This window comes from Caretta caretta, chromosome 12 (genome assembly GCF_965140235.1).
Source record: "Caretta caretta isolate rCarCar2 chromosome 12, rCarCar1.hap1, whole genome shotgun sequence".
In the NCBI taxonomy this organism is placed as follows: Eukaryota; Metazoa; Chordata; order Testudines; family Cheloniidae; genus Caretta; species Caretta caretta.
Genome location: NC_134217.1, coordinates 41,676,539 through 41,689,919, shown reverse-complemented (window position 1 = coordinate 41,689,919; position 13,381 = coordinate 41,676,539). Strand labels below are relative to the sequence as shown.

Genomic DNA, 13,381 nt, shown 5'->3' with positions numbered 1-13,381 from the left:
TGCATGTATGTTTGTCCTGGCTTTATCCTGACTGTTCCTTGTTTCACTGACTGTGGTGCAAATAAATAAAACTGTTCTGTATTTATTGTGCTGCTGTATAACAGAGAAGCAGCCATACAATGGTGATACTACTAACGTTTTTCAGCTATTCTCCAGCTTTGTGTTATACCAACAAATTTCCTGTAGCAGTGCTTCCCTTCCTCAGCTGTTTTCCTTATCTTTTACTTACTTTGTCTTGGTTACGTGCATTTCTCATTTGGCTATGTTGTCCAGTTTTGAGACTCAAAAGCAGATACTCATACCTTACAAATGAACCTGCCTGCACGTAGTTGGGGAATGTAGATTACTCTAGGGGGAAAATTTCCCACTGTCCTAGAAAAGAACCAAAAGGCATCCCAAACAAAACATCCTAAATAAGCCATTGGTCATGGTTACCCAACTTTTTTTTAAGTGATAAACTGGTAACTATCTCCTCCACATGCATCTGTATTGGCACTGGGTCATAATTTTTTCCTTTACTCTGTCTGGTTTCTCATGTTTTCCTATCTGTAGGTTTTTTTTCTCCCCCCACTCTGTGTATTTATCACTTTTTTCCTTTTTGCTCCTCCTCATTCTCCCAAGTCAACAGAGCAGGCTGCTGCTCAGGGCAGGTCACTAGTAGTAGCCTTCTGGAGGTTGGCGTGTTTGATTTTATGACTGAACACAGGGCAACAGGAGAACAGAGACTTTGGGCCAGCAAGCTACTAACAGAACTTGTACACCTGTGCTGCTCCACAATCTGGTTCACTATGGACAAGTGCAGGAGTAAGAGCTCCTGTCGATGACTTTTAAGGGAATCACTCTCCTTTATGTGCATGTCTGGATCATAGGTTTGTCTGGATTTGAGCTATGAAGTTTTCACCACTCTCCTATTTCTCTCCTCTGCTGCACACTACCAGGAAATAGTCTGACATGCCCGAAGCTTGGATAGTCAGCATAGTGGGATCACAATTTAACTTACCTTGAAAATAGTGGGAGATCTTTTTTCAGCTGTAACTTCCATTGGAGCCACATCTTCATTCTTAATCACACTGGTTGGCATAAGTGGAGTTATCAAGGCACTAGGGAGAATATTTACTTTATCCAGGTTACAGCCAGTGGCTGCCACTGCTGCAAAACATAAAGAGTTGATAAAATGTTATCCTGCATTATAGCCTCTAAAATCAATGTACTGATTCCTTAGTTGCAGACTACTGGGGAGATGGTGGCTCTTTTCCAGTGCAGTTTTGCTGGGATGCTATAAACTTTCCTCCTCACAAGAGATGGCATACTAAAAGGAGAGAGATCGCTATAAAAATCAGAAACCTTGAAACGATCTTGGAACACACATTGAACCCAATAAATCAAACAACTGTAGTGTCAGATAAACAGGATTTTAAACAAACAGCAATGCTATACTTTGCATTTCACACAAGAGTACATTTCTAGACCAGCATACCCAAGCATACCCATACTTAAATTGTCTAAATTACGAACTTCTAGGCTCAAGAAATGATTTTCCAGATTGCAATAACTTAACTGTATTGCATTTGAGATCGCAATATGAAACAATCCGGTTTCAGGATATGTTTTCACAATGGCAAGTTCACAAAGCAGTTTGGTTAAGTCTTCATTGGGATGAAGCACTATAAAACAAAAATCTTGACCCAATCTATATATCAGCTTTATGATGCAGTACGTAAATAAGATCCAATTTGTCATCTAAATGTTTCTAAACTTAGAGGGCAGCTTCTTGAGGAATGACATTTTTTCAATCCTAAATCCTTTCTAATCTAGTTGCAAATTGTGCCTAACACGAACTGATGGTTTTGGATGTGAATAAAAGGGAATTACTTAATTTCAAAAGTTTGCTGAAACTGCAAGTCTCAGACCAAGAAGTAAAATATATGAAGCCTGAATTCAATGAAGTGCTAATCTTTTTATCAAAGGGCTGTTATCTTTTGCATTTCTTATCATCCCAGACCCAAAATCAAGGCTATGAAACAATTTTCCTGTTTGTAATGTACACACAGCACAGCATGATACTGACTATGAAGAGCCTCTGCAAAGTGCCCTGGACAATGCTTTCATGTCCTACTCCATGTTCGTAGTACACTTACTCTGCAAAAGATCAGAGGTTCTCTCCCAGAAGAACATTTTGTATCTTGAATAATAAATCCTCAGCCACTAGTTAAACATAGTGTATAAATAGCCAAATAAGCTCTCCTCCCTCTTTCCGTCTGCTCAGTTTTGGAATGTCTCCGGAAACATAAACCACAGGATTTACATATTGGCCAGTTAGCAGGGAATACGGTTTAAGTGAGACAAGAGTTTCAAAACATTATTTTCATCTCAGAATAGCTACGTTTTGGCCAATTTGATAGAGATATAGCATTTAAACATAACTATTTGTGATCAGAATTTCTTTATGATATAAAGGCAGGATTTAGAAACTGTTATCTTTCAACTTTAGTCTCGTGCTTCTCAGGAACAATGAAAAGTTCTTAATGCATTTTTGAAGAAATGGCAGATCAACAACCATGTTAGTACAAAGGTAATTCTAAATCCCAATGATGTATGGGTTAAACACAAACAATGGTATGTTGGTTCACAATCAAAGGTATATTTCTTGAACTTTTCAACAAAATTTGGCTGGAAACCAACAGAAGAAATTGGGAGCACTTAGAAAAAGTAGTAAAATATCACAATATTTCTTTATGCTTAGCGCTAGTATTTCTTTACATTTGTACTCTCTCAACCAATACTGCACTATTTAGGTAGTTATGTAGCACAGTCAGCACAGGATCTGGAGACTGACACCATCACCAACAATTTCAGAATAAACTTAGCATTATGGAGGCAATGTCAGCTATAGAGCAGTTCTTTAGCCAGAGTCCCAAATCTTGTGGGTCCACACACATGAACACCCTTTCCAAGTTTTAAAGGATGCCCCAAGATTCAACTCTTGAAAGTTGGTCTTCTGCACAGCACTGACATGGGTCAGAACTCCAGCATTCTTTCAAAATGTTAGAACTGTGGATTCGATGTTTTTCTTTTTCAATAAATGGAAAGGTTAACTTTGGAATGGAAAGAATCCCATGAGTAATGTGCATAAATATCTGTGAGAAACAATAAAGCCTTCAGTGATGAGTATGGCAAAGCCTGGCAGCTAGTTATATAACATTGTGTGTAAAGCTCAGTGGGTTTGTCCCTGACTCCATCAGCCCACTCCATTTGGCAGGGATGCCACTTACAGAGAACAATAACTGCAAAGATTAGTAGCAAGTAAGAGGATTTAAATAGCCAGGATACATCACAAAGGGGAGAGAGAAGGGTATAAATAAAAATCATGGACTCAGTGAATTGACATGTTCAAGACATTAATGGCCACTTGGATTTATGAGAAAGTTTTTTCTCAGGTCCTTTGCATTGAGAGCGCAAGAAAGATGTTTTGCATAAGCAGAGGGTTAATGATTTAACAGAGGAAGAATGTTTAACAACCTCAATAGAAGAAAGTATGATGTTGCTACTTTTTAGAATATGAATACACATTGCATAGGATTGCTGTACGCAGATTATAGAACTTCAGGGCCTTTGCCCCTTCCTGCCCTAAAACAAAGTTTACCCATCCCGTCTACGGTACCAAGCTTCTGCGTGTAGCCACAATGAATACATCCACACTAGGACTTTTTGCTTTGTTTGTATCGCAATGGTTGAAGTGTTAGTTTAAACTGGGTGCAGGCGTTTTTCCACTATGTCATCAGCCTTCTCGGTGTAGGGTGACAATGGCAGCACCCCATGTACACAAACAATTCGGCAACCATTTCTTCAAGTCATTTGTACCATTCCCTGTGACTGATGTGCAATGCATTCTGGGGTGATCCAGTCTGAATGCTACCTAGACACAGACCACAGCTCTGGACTACAGAGAAGGATCCTGAGTTAGAAGTGGGTTTTAGGGTCTATAAACCAATAACCCCAGAAAGGGGTTAATGGACTGCGTTGGGCGTACAACTGCTTAAGCTGTCAATCAAATTCAGTAAGGATAGGGTTACGGTCGAGGACTAAGGACTCAAAGGAAAAGTAGCTTCAATCCAGGGCTGCTCAAACTACAGAAAATGCACCCCTCCCTCAGGGCTGGAGGAACCTGAATAGCTAGGGCCTGAGACAGCCAAACTGAGAGGAAATTTGATTGCTGATAGGAAACACCTAGGGCAAGTGAGTCAAGTGCTTTTGAAGAGCCCCTGGAGAGGTGAACTTCTGGGGGGTTGGATTTTTTTTGATTATTTCTCATGCCTTAGACAGCTGTGTGCTATTTAGGGATGGCCCAGTTTATGAAATAGTTTGCACATCACCTCCATATTGGTGAACATAACAAAATTCATGTGGCGGAGGTGGGGCTGAGGGGTTCAGAGTGTGGAGGGAGCTCAGGGCTGGGGCAGAGGGTTAGGGCGTGGGGGGTCAGGACTCCAGCTGGGGGTGTGGGCTCTGGCGTGGGGCCAGGGAGGAGGAGTTTGGGGTGTAGGCTACCCCAGGGCTACAGCGGGGAGAGAGGACTACCCCCCTGGCCGCAGCATGTCCAGGACTGGGCTGGGGCTGGCAGGGAGAGGCGTCTCTCCCCGCAACAGCAGATCCAGGGCTGGGGGAGAGGCATCTCTCCCCTGCGCAGCGCTTAATAGGATGCTGCGCAACTGCGCAGCTTAGAGGGAACTTAGACATAGGTGATGAATTAGACATTTTTTTGGCTCCTCTCTCTCTTGTGGAGCCAGAACAAAAAAACCTGGAATCATAGAAACGTAGGACTGGAAGGCACCTCAATAGATCATCTAGTCTAGTCCCCTGCACTGAGGAGTGACTAAGTATTTTCTAGACCATTCCTAACAGGTGTTTGTCTAACCTATTCTTAAAAATCTCTAATGACAATGATTTCCCAACCTCCCTAGGTAAACTGTTTCAGTGCTTAACTACCCTGATAGTTAGGAAGTATTTCCTAATGTCTAACCGAAATTTCTTTTGCTGCAATTTAAGACCATTTCTTATCCTGTCCTCAGTGGTTAAGGAGAACAATTTATCACCCTTCTCTTTATAAAAACCTTTTACATACTTGAAAACTATCATCATGTCCCCACTCAGTCTTCTCTTCTCCAGACTAAACAAACCCAATATTTTCAATTTTTCCTTGTAGGTCATGTTTTCTAGACCTTTAGTCATTTTTGTTGCTCTCCTGTGGACTTTCTCCAATCTGTCCTGAAGTGTGTTACCCAGAACAGGACACAGTACTCCATTTAAAGCCTTATCAGTGCTGAGTAGAGCAGAATTACTTTGTGTCTCGCTTACAACACTCCTGCTAATACAGCCTAGAATGATGTTTGCTTTTATTTTATTTTATTTTATTTTATTTTTTTTGCAACAGCATTACATTGTTGACTCATATTTAGTTTGTGATTCACAGTAACCCCCGGATCCTTTTCTAAAGTCCTCCTTCCCATTTGTGCAACTGATTATTCCTTCCTAAGTACAATTCTCTGCATTTGTTATTAAATTTCATCCTAATTCAGACCATTTCTTCAGTTTGTTAAGTTCATTTTGAATTCTACTCCTGTCCTTCAAAGCACTTGCAACCCTCCCAGTTTAGTACCATCAGTGAACTTTATCTCTATGTCATTATCCAAATCGTTATGAAGATACCGAATAGAACCGGACCCATGACAGAGCCCTGCGGTACCCCACTCACTATGCTCTTCTAGCTCGATAGTCAACCACTGACAACTACTTTCCAACCAGTTGTGCACTCATCTTATAGTATGTTCATCAAGGCTGTATTTCTCTAGATTGTTTATGAGAAGGTAAGACAATAACAAAAGCCTCACTAAAGTTGAGATATTACATCTACTACTTCACTTCCTCCTCAACAACAAAGCTTGTTACCCTGTCAAAGGAGGATATTAGGTTGGTTTGACATGATTTGTTCTTGTCAAATCCATGTTGACTGTTACTTACTACCTTATTTTCTTCTAGGTGCTTATAAAAAGATTGTTTGATTATCTGCTACATTATCTTTCTGTATACCGAACTTAAGCTGCCTGGTCTATAATTTCCTGGGTTGTCCTTATTCCCCTTTTTATAGATAGATACTATATTTGTCCCTTATCCAATCTGCTGGGATCTCTCCTGTCTTCCAGGAGTTCTCAAAAATAATCACTAATGGCTCAGAGATCTCTTTAACCAGTTCCATAAATATTCTAGGATATATTTCATCAGGCCTTGTCAGCTTGAAGACATCTAACTTATCTAAGGGCAGGTCTACACTAGAAGTGCTACATTTGCGCAACTGCAGCAGGTCTAGTGAAGACGCTCTATACGGATGGGAGAGCACTCTCCTGTTGGTATAATTACTCTGCCTCCACGAGAGGCGGAAGCTTTGTCAGCGGGAGAGCGTCTCCCGGCGATATAGCGCCAGTATGGACAGCACTTAGGTCTCTGTAACTCACATTGCTCAGGGGGGTGGCTTTTTTCACATCCCTTAGCAAAGTAAATTAGATTGATTTAAGCAGTAGTGTAGACTTCCCTAAATAATTCTTAATTTGTTCTTTTCCTGAGACCCTACCCCATTTACACTGATGTTCACTATGTCAGTTATCCTATCATTGCTAACGTTTTTGGCAAAAACTGAAACAAAAAAAAGCATTTAACACTTCAGCCACTGCTGTGTTTTCTGTTACTGTCTCTCTCTCCTCACTGAGTAATGGGCCCACCGTGTCCTGGGTCATCCTCTTGCTTCTTATATATTTGTGAAATATTTTCTTATTACCCTTTACACTCCTAACTAGTTTAATCTAATTTTTGCCTTGACATTTTTCATTTTGTTACTGCATGCTTGCATTGCTTTTTTGTACTTATCCTTCATAATTTGACCTAGTTTCCACTTTTTGTATGACTCTGAGTTTCAGTGTTGTTGATGATCTCCTGGTTAAGCCAGGGTGGTCTCTTGCCATAATTCTTATCTTTCCAATTCAGTGGGATAGTTTGCTCTTGTGCCCTTAATAGCGTCTCTTTAAAAAACTGCCAACTCTCCTGAACTCTTTTTTCCCCTTAGAATTGCTTCTCATGGGATCTTACCTACCAATGCCCTGAGTTTGCTAAAGCCTGCCTTCTTTAAGTCCACTGTCTGTATTCGGTTTTCCTTCCTATTACTCCTTAGAACATTGAACTCTACCATTTCATGATAATTTTCAACCAAGCTGCCTTCCACTTTCAGATTTTCAACCAGATCCTGATTGTCATAAAGGTTCTTCAAAGTCTTTCCCTATGTTTTCCCTGCAAGTTTAAACCCCATTACATATTGTTCTATCCTTGCTGATTGGTCAAAAGTGTCCATTTGGTTTCTAAGCACATCAACTGCCAAGGCCCAAATGTAAAACTATTAACTTTAAATATCAGCTTTGTCATTTTAACCTGGAGCTATGGATTCTTATCAAACTTGTGATCACATTGTTTAATCTGCTCTCCTTTCAAACTGTCTTTATCAGAGCAGGTTACGGAAATTTCCATTAACCTTGGCACACTAGTTTTAACAAATGAATAAGAAATGTCCCCCCCCTTTACTATGTTCCAATACGTACAATTTAAATACACCTCCCACTTCAAAACTGGGGAATTTTGCAGTTTATCTCATGAGCCAAGTGAAGCAAACGTCCCAATTAAGCAGTATTAATCACACAACAGACACTGGAGAAAATGAGTGAAGAATATTAGAAATAATTAGTATTCTCAACTTCCCCAGTGAAACCAGATATAAAAGCTCTGCTAGGCCGCTACAGAACAGCCCCCACTCAGCTTACAATATGGTCACAATGTAACTTCAGCCCTAAGGTAACATTCAAAGCTAGAATATTAAGAGGGGATTGATGTTAAACTTAGTTCTTCTTAGGGTATGCCTACACTATGAAATAGGTCAATTTTATAGAAGTCGATTTTTAGAAATTGATTTTATACAGTCAATTGCATATGTCCACACTAAGCGCATTAAGTCGCGGAGTGCGTCTTCACTACCGTGGCTAGCATCGACTTACGGAGCGGTGCACTGTGGGTAGCTATCGCACTGTTCCCGCAGTCTCCGCTGCTCACTGGAATTCTGGGTTAAGCTTCCAATGCCTGATGGGGCAAAAACATTGTTGCGGGTGGTTTTGGGTACGTCATCAGTCACCCCTCCCTCCGTGAAAGCAACGGCAGACAATCGTTTCAAGCCTTTTTTCCGTGCAGACGCCATACCACAGCAAGCATGGAGCCCGCTCAGCTCAGCTCAGCTCACCGTCACCGCTGCTGTTGTGTCCTGGGTGCTGCTGTCAGCAGACAGTGCAGTACGACTGCTAACTGTCATCATCCACTGCTTCCGCTGCAACTCTGCTCTCCTGCTCTTGTAAATGAGCTCAGTCTCAATAGCAAATTTCTCCATGTTGTCGTCATCCACCGCTTCTGCTGCAACTCTGCTCTCCTGGTGCCATGAATCCACCTCGCAGGTCCTCTCATCATTCTGTATAAATATCTATTCTTGTGGCATCCGTTGTCATCCACCACTTCCGCTGCAACTCTGCTCTCCTGCAGACGCAAGCACGGCAAGCATGGAGCCCGCTCAGCTCACTGCTGCTGTTGTGAGCATTGTAAACATCTTGCACATTATCCTGAAGTATATGCAGAACCGGGCTAAGAGACGCCAGCATGAGGACAATTTTGATGAGGACATAGACAAAGACGTTCCTGAAAGCACGGGCTGTGACAACTGGGACATCATGGTGGCAGTGGGGCGAGCTGATACAGTGGAACGCCGATTCTGGGCCCAGCAAACAAGCACAGACTGGTGGGACCACATAGTGTTGCAGGTATGGGATGATTCACAGTGGCTGTGAAACTTTCGCATGCGTAAGGCCACTTTCCTGGAACTCCGTGAGTTGCTTTCCCCCGCCCTGAAGCGCAGGAATACCAAGATGAGAGCTGCCCTGATAGTTGAGAAGCGAGTGGCGATAACTCTGTGGAAGCTTGCTATCCCTGACTGCTACAGGTCAGTCGAGAATCAATTGGGAGTGGGCAAATCTACTGTGATCCTAGTAGCTAATGCAATCATTGACATTCTGTTACCAAGGGTAGTGACTCTGGGAAATGTGCAGGTCATAGTGGATGGCTTTGCTGCAATGGGTTTCCCTAACTTTGGTGGGGTGATAGATGGAACTCATATCCCTATCTTGGCACCAGACCACCTTGCCAACCAGTATGTAAACCACAAGGGGTACTTCTCAATGCTGCTGCAAGCACCGGTGGATCACAAGGGACGTTTCACCGACATCAACGTGGGATGGCTGGGAAAGGTGCATGACGCTTGCATCTTTAGGAACTCTGGGCTGTTCGAGCAGCTGTGAGAAGGGACTTACTTCCCAGACCAGAAAATTACCATTGGGGATGTTGAAATGCCAATAGTTATCCTTGGGGACCCAGGCTACTCCTTGTTCCCATGGCTCACGAAACCGTACACAGCCAGCCTGGACAGTAGTAAGGAGCATAGAATCCTAGAATACCAGGGTTGGAAGGGACCTCAGGAGGTCATCTAGTCCAACCCCCTGCTCAAAGCAGGACCAATCCCCAATTAAATCATCCCAGCCAGGGCTTTGTCAAGCCTGACCTTAACTTCTAAGGAAGGAGATTCTACCACCTCCCTAGGTAACGCATTCCAGTGTTTCACCACTCTCCTAGTGAAAAAGTTTTTCCTAATATCCAACCTAAACCTCCCCCACTGCAACTTGAGACCATTACTCCTTGTCCTGTCCTCTTCTACCACTGAGAATAGTCTAGAACCATCCTCTCTGGAACCACCTCTCAGGTAGTTGAAAGCAGCTATCAAATCCCCCCTCATTCTTCTCTTCTGCAGACTAAACAATCCCAGTTCCCTCAGCCTCTCCTCATAACTCATGTGTTCCAGACCCCTAATCATTTTTGTTGCCCTTCGCTGGACTCTCTCCAATTTATCCACATCCTTCTTGTAGTGTGGGGCCCAAAACTGGACACAGTACTCCAGATGAGGCCTCACCAATGTCGAATAGAGGGGAATGATCACGTCCCTCGATCTGCTGGCAATGTCCCTACTTATACATCCCAAAATGCCATTGGCCTTCTTGGCAACAAGGGCACACTGCTGACTCAGATCCAGCTTCTCGTCCACTGTCACCCCTAGGTCCTTTTCCGCAGAACTGCTGCCTAGCCATTCGGTCCCTAGTCTGTAGCTGTGCATTGGGTTCTTCCGTCCTAAGTGCAGGACTCTGCACTTATCCTTATTGAACCTCATCAGATTTCTTTTGGCCCAATCCTCCAATTTGTCTAGGTCCTTCTGTATCCTATCCCTCCCCTCCAGCATATCTACCACTCCTTCCAGTTTAGTATCATCCGCAAATTTGCTGAGAGTGCAATCCACACCATCCTCCAGATCATTTATGAAGATATTGAACAAAACCGGCCCCAGGACCGACCCCTGGGGCACTCCACTTGACACCGGCTGCCAACTAGACATGGAGCCATTGATCACTACCCGTTGAGCCCAACAATCTAGCCAACTTTCTACCCACCTTATAGTGCATTCATCCAGCCCATACTTCCTTAACTTGCTGACAAGAATACTGTGGGAGACCGTGTCAAAAGCTTTGCTAAAGTCAAGAAACAATACATCCACTGCTTTCCCTTCATCCACAGAACCAGTAATCTCATCATAGAAGGCGATTAGATTAGTCAGGCATGACCTTCCCTTGGTGAATCCATGCTGACTGTTCCTGATCACTTTCCTCTCATGTAAGTGCTTCAGGATTGATTCTTTGAGGACCTACTCCATGATTTTTCCGGGGACTGAGGTGAGGCTGACTGGCCTGTAGTTCCCAGGATCCTCCTTCTTCCCTTTTTTAAAGATTGGCACTACATTAGCCTTTTTCCAGTCATCCGGGACTTCCCCCGTTCGCCACGAGTTTTCAAAGATAATGGCCAATGGCTTTGCAATCACAGCCGCCAATTCCTTTAGCACTCTCGGATGCAACTCGTCCGGCTCCATGGACTTGTGCATGTCCAGCTTTTCTAAATAGTCCCTAACCACCTCTTTCTCCACAGAGGGCTGGCCATCTATTCCCCATGTTGTAATGCCCAGCGCAGCAGTCTGGGAGCTGACCTTGTTAGTGAAGACAGAGGCAAAAAAAGCATTGAGTACATTAGCTTTTTCCACATCCTCTGTCACTAGGTTGCCTCGCTCATTCAACTATAGGCTGAGCAAGTGCAGAATGGTGGTAGAATGTGCCTTTGGACGTTTAAAAGCTCGCTGGAGCTGTTTGCTGACTAGGTCAGACTTCAGCGCAACCAACATTCCCATTATTATTGCTGCTTGCTGTGTGTTCCATAATATCTGTGAGAGTAAGGGGGAGACGTTTATGGTGGGGTGGGAGGTTGAGGCAAATCGCCTGGCATCCGATTTTGAGCAGCCAGACACCAGGGCGATTAGAAGAGCACAGCAAGGCGTGCTGCAGATCAGAGAGGCTTTGAAAACCAGTTTCATGACTGACCAGGCTTCAGTGTGACAGTTGTGTGTATTTCTGCTTGATGCAAACCAACTCCCTTTGTTAATTTTAATTTCCTGTAAACCAACCACCCTCCCTGCTTCGAAATAAAGTAACTATTGTTTTAAAACCATGCATTCATTCTTTATTAATTAAAAAAAAAGGGAGATAACTGACAAGGTAGCCTGGATGGGGTGGGGTGGGGGAGGAGGGAAGGATAAGGCCACATTGCTTATTGTAGCCACACTATAAATCGGACTGTTTGAATGACAGCCTTCTGTTGCTTGGGCCATCCTCTGGAGTGGAGTGGCTGGGTACCTGGAGCCTCCCCCCACCACGTTCTTGGGCATCTGGGTGAGGAGGATATGGAACTTGGGGAGGAGGTCAGGCGGTTGTACAATGGATGTAGTGGGGGTCTGTGCTCTTGTTGACTTTCCTAAGCTGCACCAGATGCTTCATCATGTCCGTTGTTCCCCCATTAGCCTTAGCATTGCCTCCTGCCTCTGTTCTTCGCGCTCACTTAATGCTTTCCTAGCCTCTATCACTGAATGCCTCCATGCATTCAGCTGTGCCCTATCAGTGCGGAAGGACTGCATAAGCTCGGAAAAGATGTCATCGCGAGTGAGTTTTTTTCACCTTCTAATCTGCGATAACTTCAGGGGCGGAGATGATAGGGGGAGCCTAGAAACAGTTGTACCTGGGGGGAGGTAAAAAGGGAGAGTAAAATTTAAGATGATTCATTTCTGAGAACAAAAGGGAGACTCTTTCACAGTGAATCAAGCAATTCGCAGCAGACAGCACATGTGCTTTAGGTACAAGGTCGCATTTTGCCTTTTATATTGAGCGCCTGCCGATATGGTGACATCACAAACAGCTGGGCAACAGAAAAGTTTCCATGCAGCCACGGTAAGTCAAAGGGTACGCGGGGTTGGCTTCTTACACGTAACAGGTGGGAATGGTTTCAAACTGCAGTGCCATCCTTTCCCGTGGCAAGCAATGGGTTGGGTTTCACATTTAAAAGAAGGGGCTGCGGTTTTCAGGCAGATGTGCAGCACACACCTACCCGCACCCCACCGCGTGGCTATTCTCCGGGATGATCCCTTTTAACCAAGCGCAAATAGCCCAGCCTGAACGGGGTCCTTTTATTGTTCCCTTACAAAAATTCCCCTATTTCAGCCAGGTGACCATGAATGATATTCTCCTGACGCTAACACAGAAAGATATAGACCAAATGTTGCTTGAATGTGACCAAAACCCAGGACCATTCACTGCCATGCTTTGTGCTGCAATGATTCCAGAATATTTTCAGAGTACCTCCAGGAGAGCTTCATGGAGATGTCCCTGGAGGATTCCTGCTCCATTCCCAGACATGTGAACAGACTTTTCCAATAGCTGTACTGGCTGTGAATGCATCCCAATTCTTCAGGGCAAATCAAACGTTAAACACTATTGCTTTTAAACCCTGTACTGTAGTTACAAACGTGCACTCACCAGAGGTGCCTTCTCCAGCTTCAGGGTTGGGGATCCTGCCTTCGGAGGGCATTAGTTTCAGGGAGATGAAAAAGTCCTGGCTGCCAGGGAGAATGGATTCACCGCTTGCCTGCTGTGCATTCTCCTCCTCCTCTTCCTCATCCACAAAATCCTCCTCCCTGTTGCGTGAGACTCCCCCCTTGCAGGTGTCCACAGACAGTGGTGGGGTGGTGGTAGGGTCCCCTCCTATAATGGCATGCAGCTGATCATAGAAGCGGCACGTATGGGGCTCTGACCCAGAGCAACTGTTTGCC

The 13,381-nt window shown here is 43.9% G+C and overlaps 1 protein-coding gene across 4 annotated transcripts in view; it reads right to left on the bottom strand.

Moving 5' to 3' along the window:
* The window catches only part of NFAT5 (nuclear factor of activated T cells 5), a 146,280-nt gene that overhangs the window by 20,119 nt on the left and 112,780 nt on the right, over positions 1 to 13,381 (bottom strand). For all 4 annotated transcript variants that reach the window (XM_048870695.2, XM_048870698.2, XM_048870697.2 and 1 more), the window contains one exon: positions 1,001 to 1,149. In XM_048870695.2, coding sequence (XP_048726652.1) covers positions 1,001 to 1,149 — 149 coding nt within the window. The remainder of the gene's footprint in view (positions 1 to 1,000; positions 1,150 to 13,381) is intronic.